General features: G+C 49.2%; 1 protein-coding gene across 5 annotated transcripts in view; it reads right to left on the reverse strand.

Moving 5' to 3' along the window:
* Positions 1–14,339, reverse strand: part of DAPK2 (death associated protein kinase 2) — a 271,914-nt gene that overhangs the window by 134,942 nt on the left and 122,633 nt on the right. For 4 of the 5 annotated variants that reach the window (XM_078333330.1, XM_017976646.4, XM_078333329.1 and 1 more), the window contains 3 exons: positions 10,692–10,781; positions 10,500–10,583; positions 6,603–7,279 (listed from right to left, as the gene is read on the reverse strand). In XM_078333330.1, coding sequence (XP_078189456.1) covers positions 7,199–7,279; positions 10,500–10,583; positions 10,692–10,781 — 255 coding nt within the window. In that variant the 3' untranslated portion in view covers positions 6,603–7,198. Of the gene's footprint in view, positions 1–6,602; positions 7,280–10,499; positions 10,584–10,691; positions 10,782–14,339 lie in introns of those variants that run through there. The other variant, XM_054240447.2, reaches the window with a different exon arrangement.

Below are 14,339 nucleotides of genomic sequence, written 5' to 3' on the forward strand. Positions count from 1 at the left end.
AGGCTTTTTGGCTCCAAGTGGTAAAATACAACAAAGACTGTTAAGAACTGGAAAAGGGAACCGAGGGATGATATAGAATCTCCCTGGCTCAATTCCAAAATGAGACAAAGAAACCCAAGTGTAATCCCATCTAGGAGCAGGATAATGGCCCAGCTGATTTTTCAAATACTGTTCTGGCCTCTAGGTTTAAATTCAAAGAGACACGAAGGCACCCAGAGCGTGCGCTGACAAACTCAGCCTCCTTGACCTTGGAAGTTGCCCTCAGTTGTCCACGTCCTTACACAAACTCCCAGGGGAGGCGATGTTTGAGGAGGCAGGGCTGGGAGGGGCGGAGGGTATTTTCTACTCCTTCTCCTTAAAAGGGGAATAAAAATTCCAGCCCAGGTATTCTTACACTGAGTGGTGTGATGACCTCTGATCTAGGTGGCGGTAGAACACAAAGAAAAGCCTATCGTCAAGTCAGGGGTAAAAGCACAGTAGAGAGGGGCACTATGTCCTGTCCCTAATAGCAGCCATTAGGATGGATCGTTAGGATGGACTTCTTTTCACTTCATTTTCTCCCTTTATCTTTAACATAATATTTGATACAAGCAAAAGTATAGACGGCTACCGATCACCAGCTCAGCCAGAGACCTTCACCCAGGTGGTGTTGAAGGAATTAAGAAGCAGACACCCAGATAGAACAGCAAAGTGGGTCTATCCGGAGGGGCCAGCAGCCTTGCTGACTGAGAGCCTCAAAGGCTGATGACATTCCAGGTGAAGGCCCTGAGTAGACGCTGACCCAGGCATTTATTCTCTGAACAGGTGATCAGCATTAACAAACAGATGTTCGGTATTTTCTCATAACACAAAACATGCCAAGTAGGCAGCTGGTGTCCGCTTACCACTGATCACAGACAAACTAAAAAGTATTCTCCACGAGGGAGCCACGGGGGCAGGGGCAGCTGTCTTCATACATTGTTCTGCCACTTTGGAAGGCCCCAAGTAGTTTTCTACTTGGTGTGGTGTTGTGGGGGGTGGGGAGTGGCTAGGTTTTCCTTGCCATCCGTCTTCCTAGCAAACAATGTATTCTATCATACACTCAGCATTCATCAATATTCATAAACTTAATATTTCTCAATGGACAATTAATATGTAAGTTACAAAGCATTATAATAAACTGAACAGCAGGAGCCCATCGTGAACCTGGTGTGGGCTGGATGGAACACTGCCAACAGCCCAGCACCCACATTTGTCCTCTTCCCCATCTCAGCCACCCAGATGTATGTTGCATCCTCAATTTTGAGGGTAGTCACTTCCTTGCTTTTAAAATTCAATTTTATGGCTGGCGAAGTGGCTCATACCTGTAATCCCAACAATTTGGGAGGCTAGGTGGGGAGATCACCTGAGGTCAGGAGCTCAAGACCAACCGGGCCAACCATGGTGAAACCCCATCTCTACTAAAAATATAAAATTAGCCAGGCATGATGGCGGGCACGTATAATCCCAGGAGAGAGATTATACTCGGGAGACTGAGGCAGGAGAATCACTTAAACCCAGGAGGCGGAGGTTGCAGTGAGCTGAGATCATACCATTGCACTCTAGCCTGGGCAAAAAGAGTGAAACTCTGTCTCAAAAATAAATAAAATTCAATTTTGTCACGTTCACATGTATCCCTAAACAACTTATGGCTTAGTTTGTGAACTTAAAAAAGAAAAAAGAGTATAATACTGTATATTGTTCTCCAGGTTACGTTTTCATTGAACACTGTATTTCTCCAGGAAAAGTAGAGAATAATGTCGATTTGAAGGTAGACAAAACTGGGCTGGAATCCAGATTCTAAGTGTGACTTAGATCTGTGATACAGATCCAGCTGTGTGACTGCATGCAAATTTCCTAACACCACTGAATCTCAGCTGTATCCTACAAATGGGGCTCTCATTTCCCTTACAAGATTAGGAAGAGGATTAAACGAAATGGATGCAACATGTTCCTATTGCAGAGCAGATTTCAAAAACCTATGGTGGGCTTCCTTTTTTTTTCTTCTACTTTTCCTCTACCTTAGGGGTGGAAGATCACTAATCCATAGAGGAAAAAATACTTTAAAAATTATTATTATTTTTAGATGGGGTCTCACTATGTTGCCCAGGCTGGAGTGCGGTGGCTATTTACAGGCACAATCCCACTACTGATCAGCACGGGAGTTTTGACCTGCTCCGTTTCCGACCTGGGCCGGTTCACCCCTCCTGAGGCAACCTGGTGGTCCCCCGTTCCCGGGAGGTCACCATATTGATGCTGAACTTAGTGCGGATATCCAATTGGCACAGGGCACTATAGCCCAGAACTCCTGGGTTCAAGCGATCCTCCCACCTCAGCCTCCCGAGGATCTGGTACTACAGGCACGCGCCACCATGCCTGGCTAAAAAAAATTATTTCTCCTTAGCGAATATAATCAACTGCTTTTGGATTAAGAACTAGAACATGAATTCAATAAGTAAATAAAATATTAAAATATATACTTCAGCTGTATATTATGAATTGCTAATGGGCGAAGGGGGAGAGAAAAAGAGAAGCAGTGGGCGAGGGGGAAAAAAGGAGAGAAACTGTTAATGGGAGCTCACCAACAGTGTGTCTGCTTTTTAAAATGTCAATAACCATTGTTCACAGATCTTCAGCTGCTCAATTTCTACACCTATTAACGTTTGCTTAGAATGGTATCCTCTCAGCAGACCACCAAGGAAGATATCCTTTGGGGTGCAGCAACAGTGAACAGAACAATGTCAAGTTGGGGACTTGAGGGAAAGAAAGTTTTACATTCCAGTGCCACATAAAATTCCCTGTAAGATACGCGTTCTCAAGTTAGCTCTTTCACGAGTACTTACTTTGTCTGTAGAGTCCAGGGCCTGACTTTTCTTTCACAGAGATTTTGTAGTTCACTATTTTTTTTTGAGGCGGAGTCTCTCTCTGTCGATAGGCTGGAGTGCGGTGGTGTGATCTCAGCTCACTGCAACCTCCGCCTGCCAGGTTCAAATGATTATCCTGCCTCAGCCGCCTGAGTAGCTGGGACTACAGGTGCCCGCCATCACCTGGTTAATTTTTTTTTTTTTTTTTTTGAGACGGAGTTTCGCTCTTGTTACCTAGGCTGGAATGCAGTGGCACGATCTCGGCTCACCGCAACCTCCGCCTCCTGGGTTCAGGCAATTCTCCTGCCTCAGCCTCCTGAGTAGCTGGGATTACAGGCACGCGCCACCATGCCCAGCTAATTTTTTGTATTTTTAGTAGTGGCGGGGTTTCACCTCGTTGACCAGGATGGTCTTGATCTCTTGACCTTGTGATCCACCCGCCTCGGCCTCCCAAAGTGCTGGGATTACAGGCATGAGCCATGGTGCCCTGCCTGTATTTCACCTCTTACAGTACAGCCTTCAATTTCTTCCAAAATAAGGTTTTCAGCCAATAAATATACGAAGAGAAAAGGCAAATGCAATCTAAGATCTGGAGTCAGGAAAGCCAGCACACGAAATTCATCAAAATGCAGTGCACTAAAATATTTATATGGGTATTTGTGAAATAGTAATGCAGCATCCAACACACACATAAGCACACACTCTGGGGCAGGGCACCTCCGGTCTGGAAGAACTGCATTTGAACTGCATGGCTTTCATCACTGGAATGTTCCACTTGCCTCAGAGAACACTGTGGTCTCTTTCAGCCCTGAAAGTGTCAGCTGGCCAACACATCCTTCTACAGAGCCAACAGAACACATGTGGTGCCCTGGGTCAGCTGCTGCCCTTATCCTCATACCTTGCAGGCAGCAGCTGTCTGATAGCAGAGAGGCTACAGGGACTGGGTCCCTGTTGGGGAGGGGCATGGGTACCTAGTTTCTGGCTGCTGGTCCTCAAAGTCATTCTGAAAGGATTGTGCATCCTCCATGGCCCCCCTCTGCCCACTGCCTGGCCCTGTGCTTCCCAAAGGGCTTCTGGGAAACACAACAGGTGGATCCAACACCAAAATGCTGGGCTAAGAGGACTCAGTCAGCAGGGCTTTATAGAACCTGGATGAGAGGAGAGCCAGAAGGAGATACGGGCATGATGGAGTCGTGGATTCCCAGCGCTTAGAGAACATGGACCCCTTTAGAACAGGGTCTGGGTGTCTGTCCTGTTCTGTTCCAACCCAGCTTCTAGAACAGTGCCAAGCATACAGTGGGAGCCCAATAAATGCTGGTTCCCTGACTGCCTTGCAGCCTATGGGGGTGGGCAGCTGAGATGCCCCCACCCAAGGGCAGTGTCCTTTGCTGTGAAAGACGGGCAGAAGCAAGTGTGTCAATTTCTTCCATTTCCAAGAATGAAGGATGAGGCAGGCAACAGTAAAGAATGGATGAGGCTTGTTAACAATGAGGCAAAGCGAATGGTCCATCCTCTCCGGAAAGGTCCACCACAGTTTATCAGCTGAATGAATGAGCACTGTTACTAGGGGCCAGAACGTCTGCGCTTTCATCAGATATTTTCACAAATTCATTGTGTGACGCTCTAGTCACTTCCTCTCTCTGGCATCAGTTTCCTCTTCAGTGAAACATAGCGGGTGGGCTAGAGAAGCTGCGAAAGGCTAACTCTCTGGTCATGACGGGTTTGTCGAAGGTCTTCACTGCTCTCCTTCCTAGCAGGAGGGCAGCCCTCCTCTTACCATAACTGACTTCCTAGGAGCTCCCAGTGAACCCTGTTCCAGAACATGCCCTTCTGATTTATGTAACCAGCCATAGCCAAGAGCCCCTCACAGGCCCAGGGCCCCTGCCCACCGTCAGCAGTTCTTGGCCTCGGTTATTCTCCCAGGGTAGAGGGAGGCACAGGGCTGTTTCTGTCTGAGATCTGGGGAAGAAGTCCAGGTCAGCTGCTAAGCATTCTGCAACCAGCTTGAGGGACCACTCCATTTTTGGCTGGATGCTTTTCTGAAACTTGCCTTGCTGTTCCTGTGGGGCCATTTTGCTCTGGACCGATCGATTGGTTGCTGACAAAGGGAACTGGGATCTCTTTCCCCAGCATCCTTTCCTTTTTTTTTCAGATGGAGTCTTGCTCTGTCACTAGGCTGGAGAGCAGTGGCATGATCTCAGCTCACTGAAACCTCCATCTCCTGGGTTCACGCGATTCTCCTGCCTCTGCCTCCCAAGTAGCTGGGATTACAGGTGCATGCCACTACACCTGGCTGATTCTGTATTTTTAGTAGAAATGTTGGCCATGATGGTCTAGATCTCCTGATCTTGTGTTCCACCCGCCTCGGCCTCCCGAATTGCTAGGATTACAGGAATGAGCCACAGCACCCACCCTACCCTTTTCTTTGAATAATATTTTCCCCTCTCTCTCCTTCCTGGCTCACTTCCTCAGCTCAGTTTCCTCACCTTCCAAAACTTCTCTCCTTTCCTGTCAACCTCTTCCCATGTACTTTCCCAACCTCCTGGCCTTGCCCTGACTCTGTTTCTGACTCCCACGGGTCATCTCTTGAGTTCTGGTCAGCGACACTATTCCTTTGGCCTCAAAAGCAGAGCCCACATTTCGATGCCGTTGAGTGAGCTTCCCTTGCTCTCTTCACCGGAGAAGACAGATCTTCCATCTCTTTTTCCTCTCCCTTCTCCCTGTGGCTGCTTCTTTGCCCTTCTCCGCCCACATTGTTAGGAATTCTCCTGCCCCCATCTTGCCTGTACTTGGCAGGTGTCCATTTTGGTAGGGCCACCATAACAAAGTACCACAGACTGGGTGGCTTAAAAGACAGAAGTTTATTTTCTTACAATTTTGGAGGCCAGAGTCTAAGACTGAGGTGTCTGCAGGGCTGATTTCCTCCGAGCCCCTCCTCGGTTTGTTGATGGCTATTCCCCCTCCCTACTCCTGGGCTCTCATGTGGTCCCTCCTGCGTGTCCTAATCCCCACTTCTTATAAGGACACCAATTATATTGCATCGGGCCCTACCCCAGTGAGCTCGTTTTAATTTAATTCCCTCTCTAGAGACCCTATCTCCAAATACAGTGATATTCTGTGGTACCGAGGGTTGAGACTTCAACATACGAACTGTGGGGAGACACACTCAGCCCCTAACAGCAGGAGTGGTGGCAGTGGTGGCAGAGGGAGCACAGCAATGCTCGTCTCTGGAAATTTTTTTTTTTTTTTTTTTTACATAGTCTCACTCCTTCACCCAGGCTGGAGTGCAGTGGTGTGATGCCGGCACCCTGCAGCCTCGACCTTCTGGGCTCAAGCAGTGCTCCCGCCTCATCCCCCGGAGTAGCTGGGATGCCAGGTGCCTGTAAACCATACTCGGCCAATAGTTTGTATTTTTTGTAGAGACTGGGTTTTGCCATGTTGCCTAGGCTGGTCTCCAAGCGATTCCCCTGCCTCGAACTCCCAAAGCGCAGGGATTACAGGCGTGAGCCACCACGCCCAGTCACTGGGTGGATTCTCCTGGACTGGACACCTTCCCGTTAGGGAAGCAAGGAGGAGGCAGGCCCACTGCAGGCCTGTGGGGATGGTTCAGTAGGACTTTCTGAGGTTCTGCCCACTCAGCACCCCACTGGGTGCCCCTCCAGAATCACAGGCACACCGGCTCAAGGAAATCAGATGGGTAGCCCTAAAAGAAGCCAAGCCTCAGGTAAACCAGAAGTTTAATAAAAATGAACAAAATTACAACATGGCAGGCCAGCAATGGGCTGCTTTAGAAGGTCTGATGTGTTGGTCAGCCTGACGTCCTGCTCCTGTGGTTCTGGGAGGTCACAGGATTGGTCCCTCACATACGAGGTTCACTTTCCTCAGTTACCCTGTTCCCACTGGGGAGGACTCTGTCTTCCTGGTGTAATTTTTGGCCCGGCTGGTTCTGAACCCCCTCACCCTGTGAGGAAGACTGCCTGGGTCTGACCTTTACCCCACGACAATGGTGATGTCCTTTATATTGTTTCCCTAAGTCCACACCCCCACCCCAGGGTCTGAGGATGGCAGACAGAGGAAAGCCCATTTTATGGAAAATTAAGAGCTTTGGGAATGCCTGAGCCTCCTCCATAGGAGACAGCCACAGCTCCCAGGGTCTCTGGGCTCGCCTGCAAGCTCTTCTGAATTCTGTGGGTCCGTCTCTCTTTCGAAGTGCTCAGGACACACAGGTGCTGGTGATGAGCTGGGTCCACAAGTCTGCACAGAAGGGAACCCCGCTGGGCCCAGACCTCCCTGGCGGCCACTGCAGGCGGGGCCAGTTAGGAGGTGCTGCTCCTCCTCCTCGGGTGGAGGGCTTTCCTCCTGGCGATGTCCTCCTCGGTGTCACTCTCACAGTTCCTCTGGAGGAAAAAGTAAGAAAGAGATCCCGGGCAGGAGGATCATGAGATGCCAGGAATGGGGCTGTACTGGGCAACCTGGATTGATTCACCTTGGCCAGGGGCCTGCAAGCCAAGGAGGTGAGTGGTAAAAGCACGCCTGTTGCTACAGTCGGGCTGGGGGAGGGGAGGGACCTGAAATGAGGCCAGACCAACTGCCTCAAGGAAGGACACTCCCAAGAGGAGGGACAGCAGCAGGGCATCTAAGGGAAACCAGACATCAGGAGAGGCCAAATTATAATAAAGAAAATTACATCTAGTGCCCCTTGTGGCTACCACATAATCAAGGCCACTTGGCTGGGTGGTCTGTGGCTGCTGGGTCTCCTGAGCTCAGTCTGAAGAGACTGGAGGATGGGCGTGAGCCACAGGGTCCTCCCCATGCTCTGACAGCCACCATCCCATGCCCCTTCTTCGATGGGCTGCACCTTCAGCTGTCTTGCCATGCAGTTCTTCCGGGGAAATGACTTCTGAGCTCCATTTTTATGAAAGAGGAAATGAGTATAAAGTACCATCTGTCAGCTCCTACATGGCAAACCAGAGCTGAGGCAGTCACCCCGAGGCCACCATGTCTTTTCTTCTAAGTCATGATGATTTAATGTAATATTTAAATTATTAAAAGAAGTACTAATCCACAATGACTTCAGTCCTAAAATATCTGTTGTCAGATGTTTAATTCTAATACCTCCTAAACAAAAGGACCTATCACACTACTCTTCTTTTTTGTTTTTTTGAGATGGAGTTTCGCTCTTGTTGCCCAGGCTGGAGTGCGATAGTGGGATCTCGGCTCACCGAAACCTCTGCCTCCCGGGTTCAAGAGAGACTCCTGCCTCAGCCTCCCAAGTAGCTGGGTTACAGGCATGCGCCATCATGCCCAGCTAATTTTGTATTTTTAGTAGAGACAGGGTTTCTCCATGTTGGTCAGGCTGGTTTTGAACTCCCAACCTCAGGTGGTCTGCCCACCTCGGCCTCACAAAGGGCTAGGATTGCAGGCATGAACCACCCTGCCCAGCCCCTCTTTTTTTTTTAAGGGAAAGTCCCTTTGGGAAAACTGTTTAACAGATGTCTGGGACCCAACTCATCCACTTCTAGGATGAACCTTTCAGCTGATGGAGCTTGCTATTTGAGTAAAAAGATTACTATTTAAGAACATTTGTACAAAAGTTTGGAAATGAATTGACATTCTTTTTGGCCAGGCACAATGACTCACACCTGTAATCCCAGCACTTTGGGAGGCCAAGGCAGGCAGATCACCTGAGGTCAGAGGTTTGAGACCAGCCTGACCAACATGCCAAAACCCCAACTCTACTAAAAATACAAAAGTTAGCAGGCCTGTAGCTCAGCTAGATGGGAGGCTGAGGCAGGAGAATCGCTTGAACCCAGGAGGTGGAGGTTGCAGTGAGCTGATATCACGCCACTGCACTCTAGCCTGGGGGACAGAGCGAGACTCTGTCTTAAAAAAAAAAAAAATGGACATTCTTCTCAATTACTCTGGGCTTCTCCCTACAGATTGCATCTGTTAGGGAAGTAGGGCCAGGGGCTTAGCCTGCAAGGCATGCCCACCATCTGCCACTCAGCCTCCCAGGGCCTTTCCCCTTCCTCCAGCCTAAGCCAGCTGGAAATCCAAGGTCAAGATCAACTTTAGCCAAATACATCCTAGACCAAGCCCGGCTGTAACAATAAAAATAACTCAAGCTCTGCAGAATAGCAACTTTTTCGCATGAGTCAGGGCCAAACAGTGAAAAAATAAGCTGGGTAAAGTCTGCCTGTCATTATCAGGGATTCTCAGAGGGCGAGCAGTCCAATCCCCTTTATAAGAGACAAGGAAAGTGGCCAGAGCAGGCACAGGGCTCGGCCAAAGCCACACAGTTGTTTGGGGCCTCTGGGACCATAAATCCTCAAGTCCTGGCAAGAGCTCAAGTTGAAAGAGAAGACCCCAGGATGTCTGGAGGGAGTGGGGACAGCAGGGCTGTGCTGGGTCCAGCCATACACCGTGAGACTGCCCAGCCCTCTTAGGCAGACACCTCCCAATGCCTCCCTGAGAAGGGCGTCCCCTTCTGTCCTGATCTGTGCCATCCCAGACACTCCTGAGCACCCTACACTACACTCCATGAGTGGGGGGAGGGCCCCTACAAACTGCATTTTAAGGTGTACAGGAGGATTTTGTTTTTTTACCTTTTAAATGTCATTTTCTTTAGACTTAGGATCGTGCTCTGTTGCCCAGGCTGCAGTGCAGTGCAGTGTAGTTCACTGTAACCTTGAACTCCTGGGCTGAAGCAATCCTCCCACCTCAGTTCCCTGAGTAGCTAGGACTATAGGTGCATGTCGCCACACCTGGCTTTTTTTTTTTTTTTTTTTGGTAGAATCAGGGTCTTCCTATGTTGCCCAGGCTGGTCCTTAACTCCTGGCCTCAAATGATCCTTCTGCCTCAGCCACCCAAGGTGCTGGAATTGTAGGCACGAACCACTACTGCTAGCCTGTAGGGCTTTAAACAACAGCAATAATTGCTAACACTTATTGAGCACATGCCAGGCTTTAAGAATACATCATTATTTAATCTTTAGGAACTATTAATAGCCCTATTTTACAAATGAAGAAATCTCAGCACAGAGAGGTTAAGTAATTTCCTCAAGGTCACACAGTAAGTGGCAGATTTGAATCCTGGTAGTCTGACCCCAGAGCCCACCCTCTTCACCAGTATATTCTGTTATAAGCTACTCCTTTTATAAGTGCACAGAATTGCAATAAAGTAATGAAATATAAGATATTATCTAAACATTATGATGATGGTAATCTGAAGCAAAGCAGAAATGGAAATATGGAAAAAAGAATGTAAAGCTCCCATTCTAAAGCAAATTTTGGGTTGTCAGAAATACACCTTAGGTTATCTGTGGTCAGCCGGCAGCAGGAGTCTCTCTGAAGGCCCACCAGGAAAGGATGGGAGATCCTTCAGGAGCTCATGCCGCCACATTGGCGATCCCCTCCCGGCACCAACCAGAGGTTCCCCAGAACATATTCCTCTGAAGATCACACTTCAGCCTTCAGGGAAGAGGAGGACGGGGCCAGCAGAACTGGCTGGAAGCAGTGAGCACCCACCTGCCTTGCAAAGAGGAAAGGGAACTCACCCATCCCTGACCTCCAGGCTACCCCAGAATTCTGCCCAAGAAGAGGGCACACATTTACCCACCAGGTCCTCATTCGGCCTCAGGTGCACCTTCTTCATCAGTGAGCGGGTGAGGTGGTTGCATAAGGACACGATGCTGAAGGAGAGCTGAGGGAGGCAAAGGAAAGGAACCGCCAGGTGAGAACATGCACGGAGACCCTGGAGAGCAAGAAACCCCGCCCAGGCTCCCCGGGACCACCCCACACCTGGACACACCTTCCACCGCCTGCGGGCATATTGCTTCTTGAAGTTCTCCAGATTGACCACAGACTCCCTGCGCACCAAGGCTTGCTGGTTGTCCACTGGCTGAGAGACAAAGCAGAGCATGGTAGCTGACGCTGGGCTTCAGATAGCAGCCACCCTCCTCACCACAGAATCCCCCACCACATGCCCACCACCCTTGGCTTGATCCTGGCATCTCTCTGCCAGACGGGGCACACAGTGGGACCATCACAGTGAGGGCAACAGCTACAGATGTCTCAGCTGTTCGGGAGATGCCTCTGAGCTATTCAACAGCTACAGATATCTCAGCTGTTCAGGAGATGCCTCTGAGGTATTATCACCACAGCCAGACACACATGCAGCCTTGGCTGGAGGCGCAGCCGCTCCTGAAGGGAAACAGCGGGAGGGGGCTCCAAGCACACAGCACTTTGGGGAGAGGGTCATTTTACAGCAGCCTGGGATGCCCCCTGGGCACTGGGGCGATTCTGGACTTAGCAAAACAAATGCCTTGTTGGTAGACAGGGAATTCACACTCCATTAAAAAATAAACAGAAGGAAATAAGGGCGTTGATGAAAGTCAAGAGGCAACAGGATGTGTAGCTGCCTTTCACAGCCTGGCAGTCAAAGCTCAGTTTAAATCTTGACTTCTCCAAGAAGTCTGGCATGGTTTCTCTGAGCCTCAGTTTCCTCATCTCTGATATTGGGATAATAATGTCACAGCACTGTTAAGAATTAAATGATCATGCACATATTAGGTGCTTAACCCAGACCACTCAATAGAGTAACAAGTCATCGTGAGTTCTGCCTTCTCCATTCCCTCTTCAACTCCCTTCTTTTGTAAAATAAGGTTTTCTGAAATCAAGAGATAGGTTTCAGGGGTTCTGTGAACAAAATGTGCTGTATCCATACAAAGGAATATTAGTCAGAAATGTCATATAAAAAAATTCAGTCTTTTTTTTTTTTTGAGAGAGTTTCGCTCTTGTTGCCTAGGCTGGAGTGCAATGGCGCAATCTCGGCTCACCACAACCTCCACCTCCCGGGTTTAAGTGATTCTCTTCTTCAGCTCCTGTGCCCGCCACTACGCCTGGCTAATTTTTTGTATTTTTAGTAGAGACAGGGTTTCACCATGTTGGGCAGGCTGGTCTCGAACCCCCAACCTCGTGATCTGCCCGCCTCGGCCTCCCAAGTGCTGGGATTACGGGCATGAGCCACTTTGACCGGCCTGAGTCCATTTTACAACACAGATGAACCTTAAAAACATGTTAAATGAAAAAAACCAGACACAAAAGGCTACCTGTTGTATGATTCGATTTATACACACAACCTTGTGAATGTACTAAAAACCGCTGAATTGTACATTTTTAAATGGTGAATTTTACAGAATATAAATTAAAACTCAAAATTTAAAATTTAGTGTATATGTACAGACATGTCTTTCTTTGGAGAGTCGATAGCTTTCATCGATTCTCAGAGGCCCCTGTGACCTCAAGATAATGAACTGCCCAGAATGATTCTGAAGATCCCGGCAGCCCTGTTTTTCTCCCTGCTCTGACAGCCTTCCTGCCACAGTGCCTCACTGGGCAGCTGGTGAATGCTAAGCGAGGGAGCATATTGATTCCCAGGCGTGGGTCTTGTCTCCTAAGCATGCTCAGGACACGCCCCCACTCTTGGTTTTTCATCATGGTGTCAGTCACTGGAAGGAAGCCAGTGCACGCTGCCGGCCACACTGCTCTGGAGCTGGCACCCTCTGGCAGGAGGTCCATCCCGGCAGCCCCTGCCGCCCATCCCCCTGGAAGGCCTTCAGGTATTTCAAAGCCCAATTCAGGCATGAGCGCCTCTGAGAAAAATTCCAGAAAATAATGTCTCCCTCCCAGACATGACCAAAGCATGTGTGTGTTCCTTTATTAAGTCCAGCGACTCTCAGACTCTCAGTCAGCTTTGCAGAGGAATCATCCCACTCATGGAAAATGACTTGAGAGCACAGATTTTCTTCATGTCTGTGTCAAAGCCCTGCCTCACTCTCCTCCCAATCCAGAACCTATGACAGCGGGTGCTTCACAGGTGTGTGGTTGTTTCCCTAAGCTGATGGAGAGACAAGTTGGAATGAAAGTCCAGGACCTGGGACCTACTCACTCCCACTGATGAGAGGCCCAGGTCACCTGGTCAGCCCAGCCACACCATCTTGAAAGGGTGTCAGGGCACAAAGGCTCCCCATGGCTCTGCCCAGGAGTCAGCAGGATGCAGAGCTCCAGGGCCGGGCGATGGGGTGATCCAGAGCTGAAGCGGGAGGGAGTGCATGCAACCTGGAAGTGGATGGGGGATGAGAAAACCAGGGACTCTTCAGCCTCCGAAACTGAAGCACAGTGGTTTGGGCCAGAGTGCAGAAGGAAAGAGAGTGCAGGGGAAGGAGAAAGACAGGGAATGGGAAGAGTAGAGAAAAGGATGAGGCTGCTGGAGGGACCACCAGGCCATGTCCAGCCCTCTAGATCCTGTCTTTAACTGCCTGTCACCTGCTCTGTGCACCTGCAAGCCCAGCCCTGGGTCTAGTTCCACCTGGAAGGGAGGCACAAAAGTGGGTGGAGGGCGACCAATCTGTGTTGAAGACCTTGACTTTTCCCTTCTCCAAGCCTTCCAGGGGCTTCCCTGAGCTCTCCATACATCCCCATAAGCTCACGGAGGCCCTCAAGGCCTGTACTGTCTGCACCCTCCACCCTGATTTTCTACCTCTCTCTTTCCTGTCAATTTGGCTCCCATGGCACAGGTCCACTTGCTAGTCTGTGAATACAAAGTGTCCAGGACTTTGCCCTGTTCATTTATATTCACTTTATCGCTCTGTTCAAGTCTTTGTTCTCAAAGGTTATCTCCTCAGGGAAGCCTTCCTTGACCACCCTATGTAAAGTAGCAACCCAACTGCCCCCATGACTCGCCATGCCTGTGCACTAAATCTTCATTACACGTGGTGCCACCTGATACTCTGTTCTGTATTTATTCCTACTCACTCCTCAGTATCCATTGAGGATTGGTTCCAGGACAGCTGCAGATACCAACATCCACAGCTGCTCAAGTTCGTTATTATAAAATGGTGCGGTATTTGCAGGTAACCTATACATACCCTCCCCTGATGCTTTAAGTCATCTCTACTTATAATCGCAAATACAATGCAAATGCTATATAAACAGCTGCCACACTGTATATTTGTATTATTATTGTACTGTTATTTTAATTGTTGATTACTTTTTGAATATTTTTGGTCTGTGGTTGGTTGGATCTGGGGATGTGGTCCTTGTGGGTAGGGAAGGCTGACTGCTTGCTTTTTATTAGTCCTCTCTCCCTCACACCTACAAGCTCATAGAGTCTCCTCCCCAAGGTAATAGCACCTTCCCCAGCCCATCAACCATTTCTAACTCTAGCTTCACTAATGTCTGCAATTCCCTTGGGCATGAATGACCTTTGAGCCTAACCCTTGCAGGGCCCTTGCACCTCACAAGGAAAGTAGACTCTGGGGGAGAAGAGATTTCTTATTGTCTGCTTACTGATTGGTACCCTCGCCCAGGAGAGGAATAACTGAACCCATGGCTGGAAGGTCCACATGCAGGGGTGGGGAATCTTGTTAATGAGAATCCCACCCTCCTCCTGGCCCAG

This window comes from Callithrix jacchus, chromosome 8 (assembly GCF_049354715.1).
Source record: "Callithrix jacchus isolate 240 chromosome 8, calJac240_pri, whole genome shotgun sequence".
Taxonomy (NCBI): domain Eukaryota; kingdom Metazoa; phylum Chordata; class Mammalia; order Primates; family Cebidae; genus Callithrix; species Callithrix jacchus.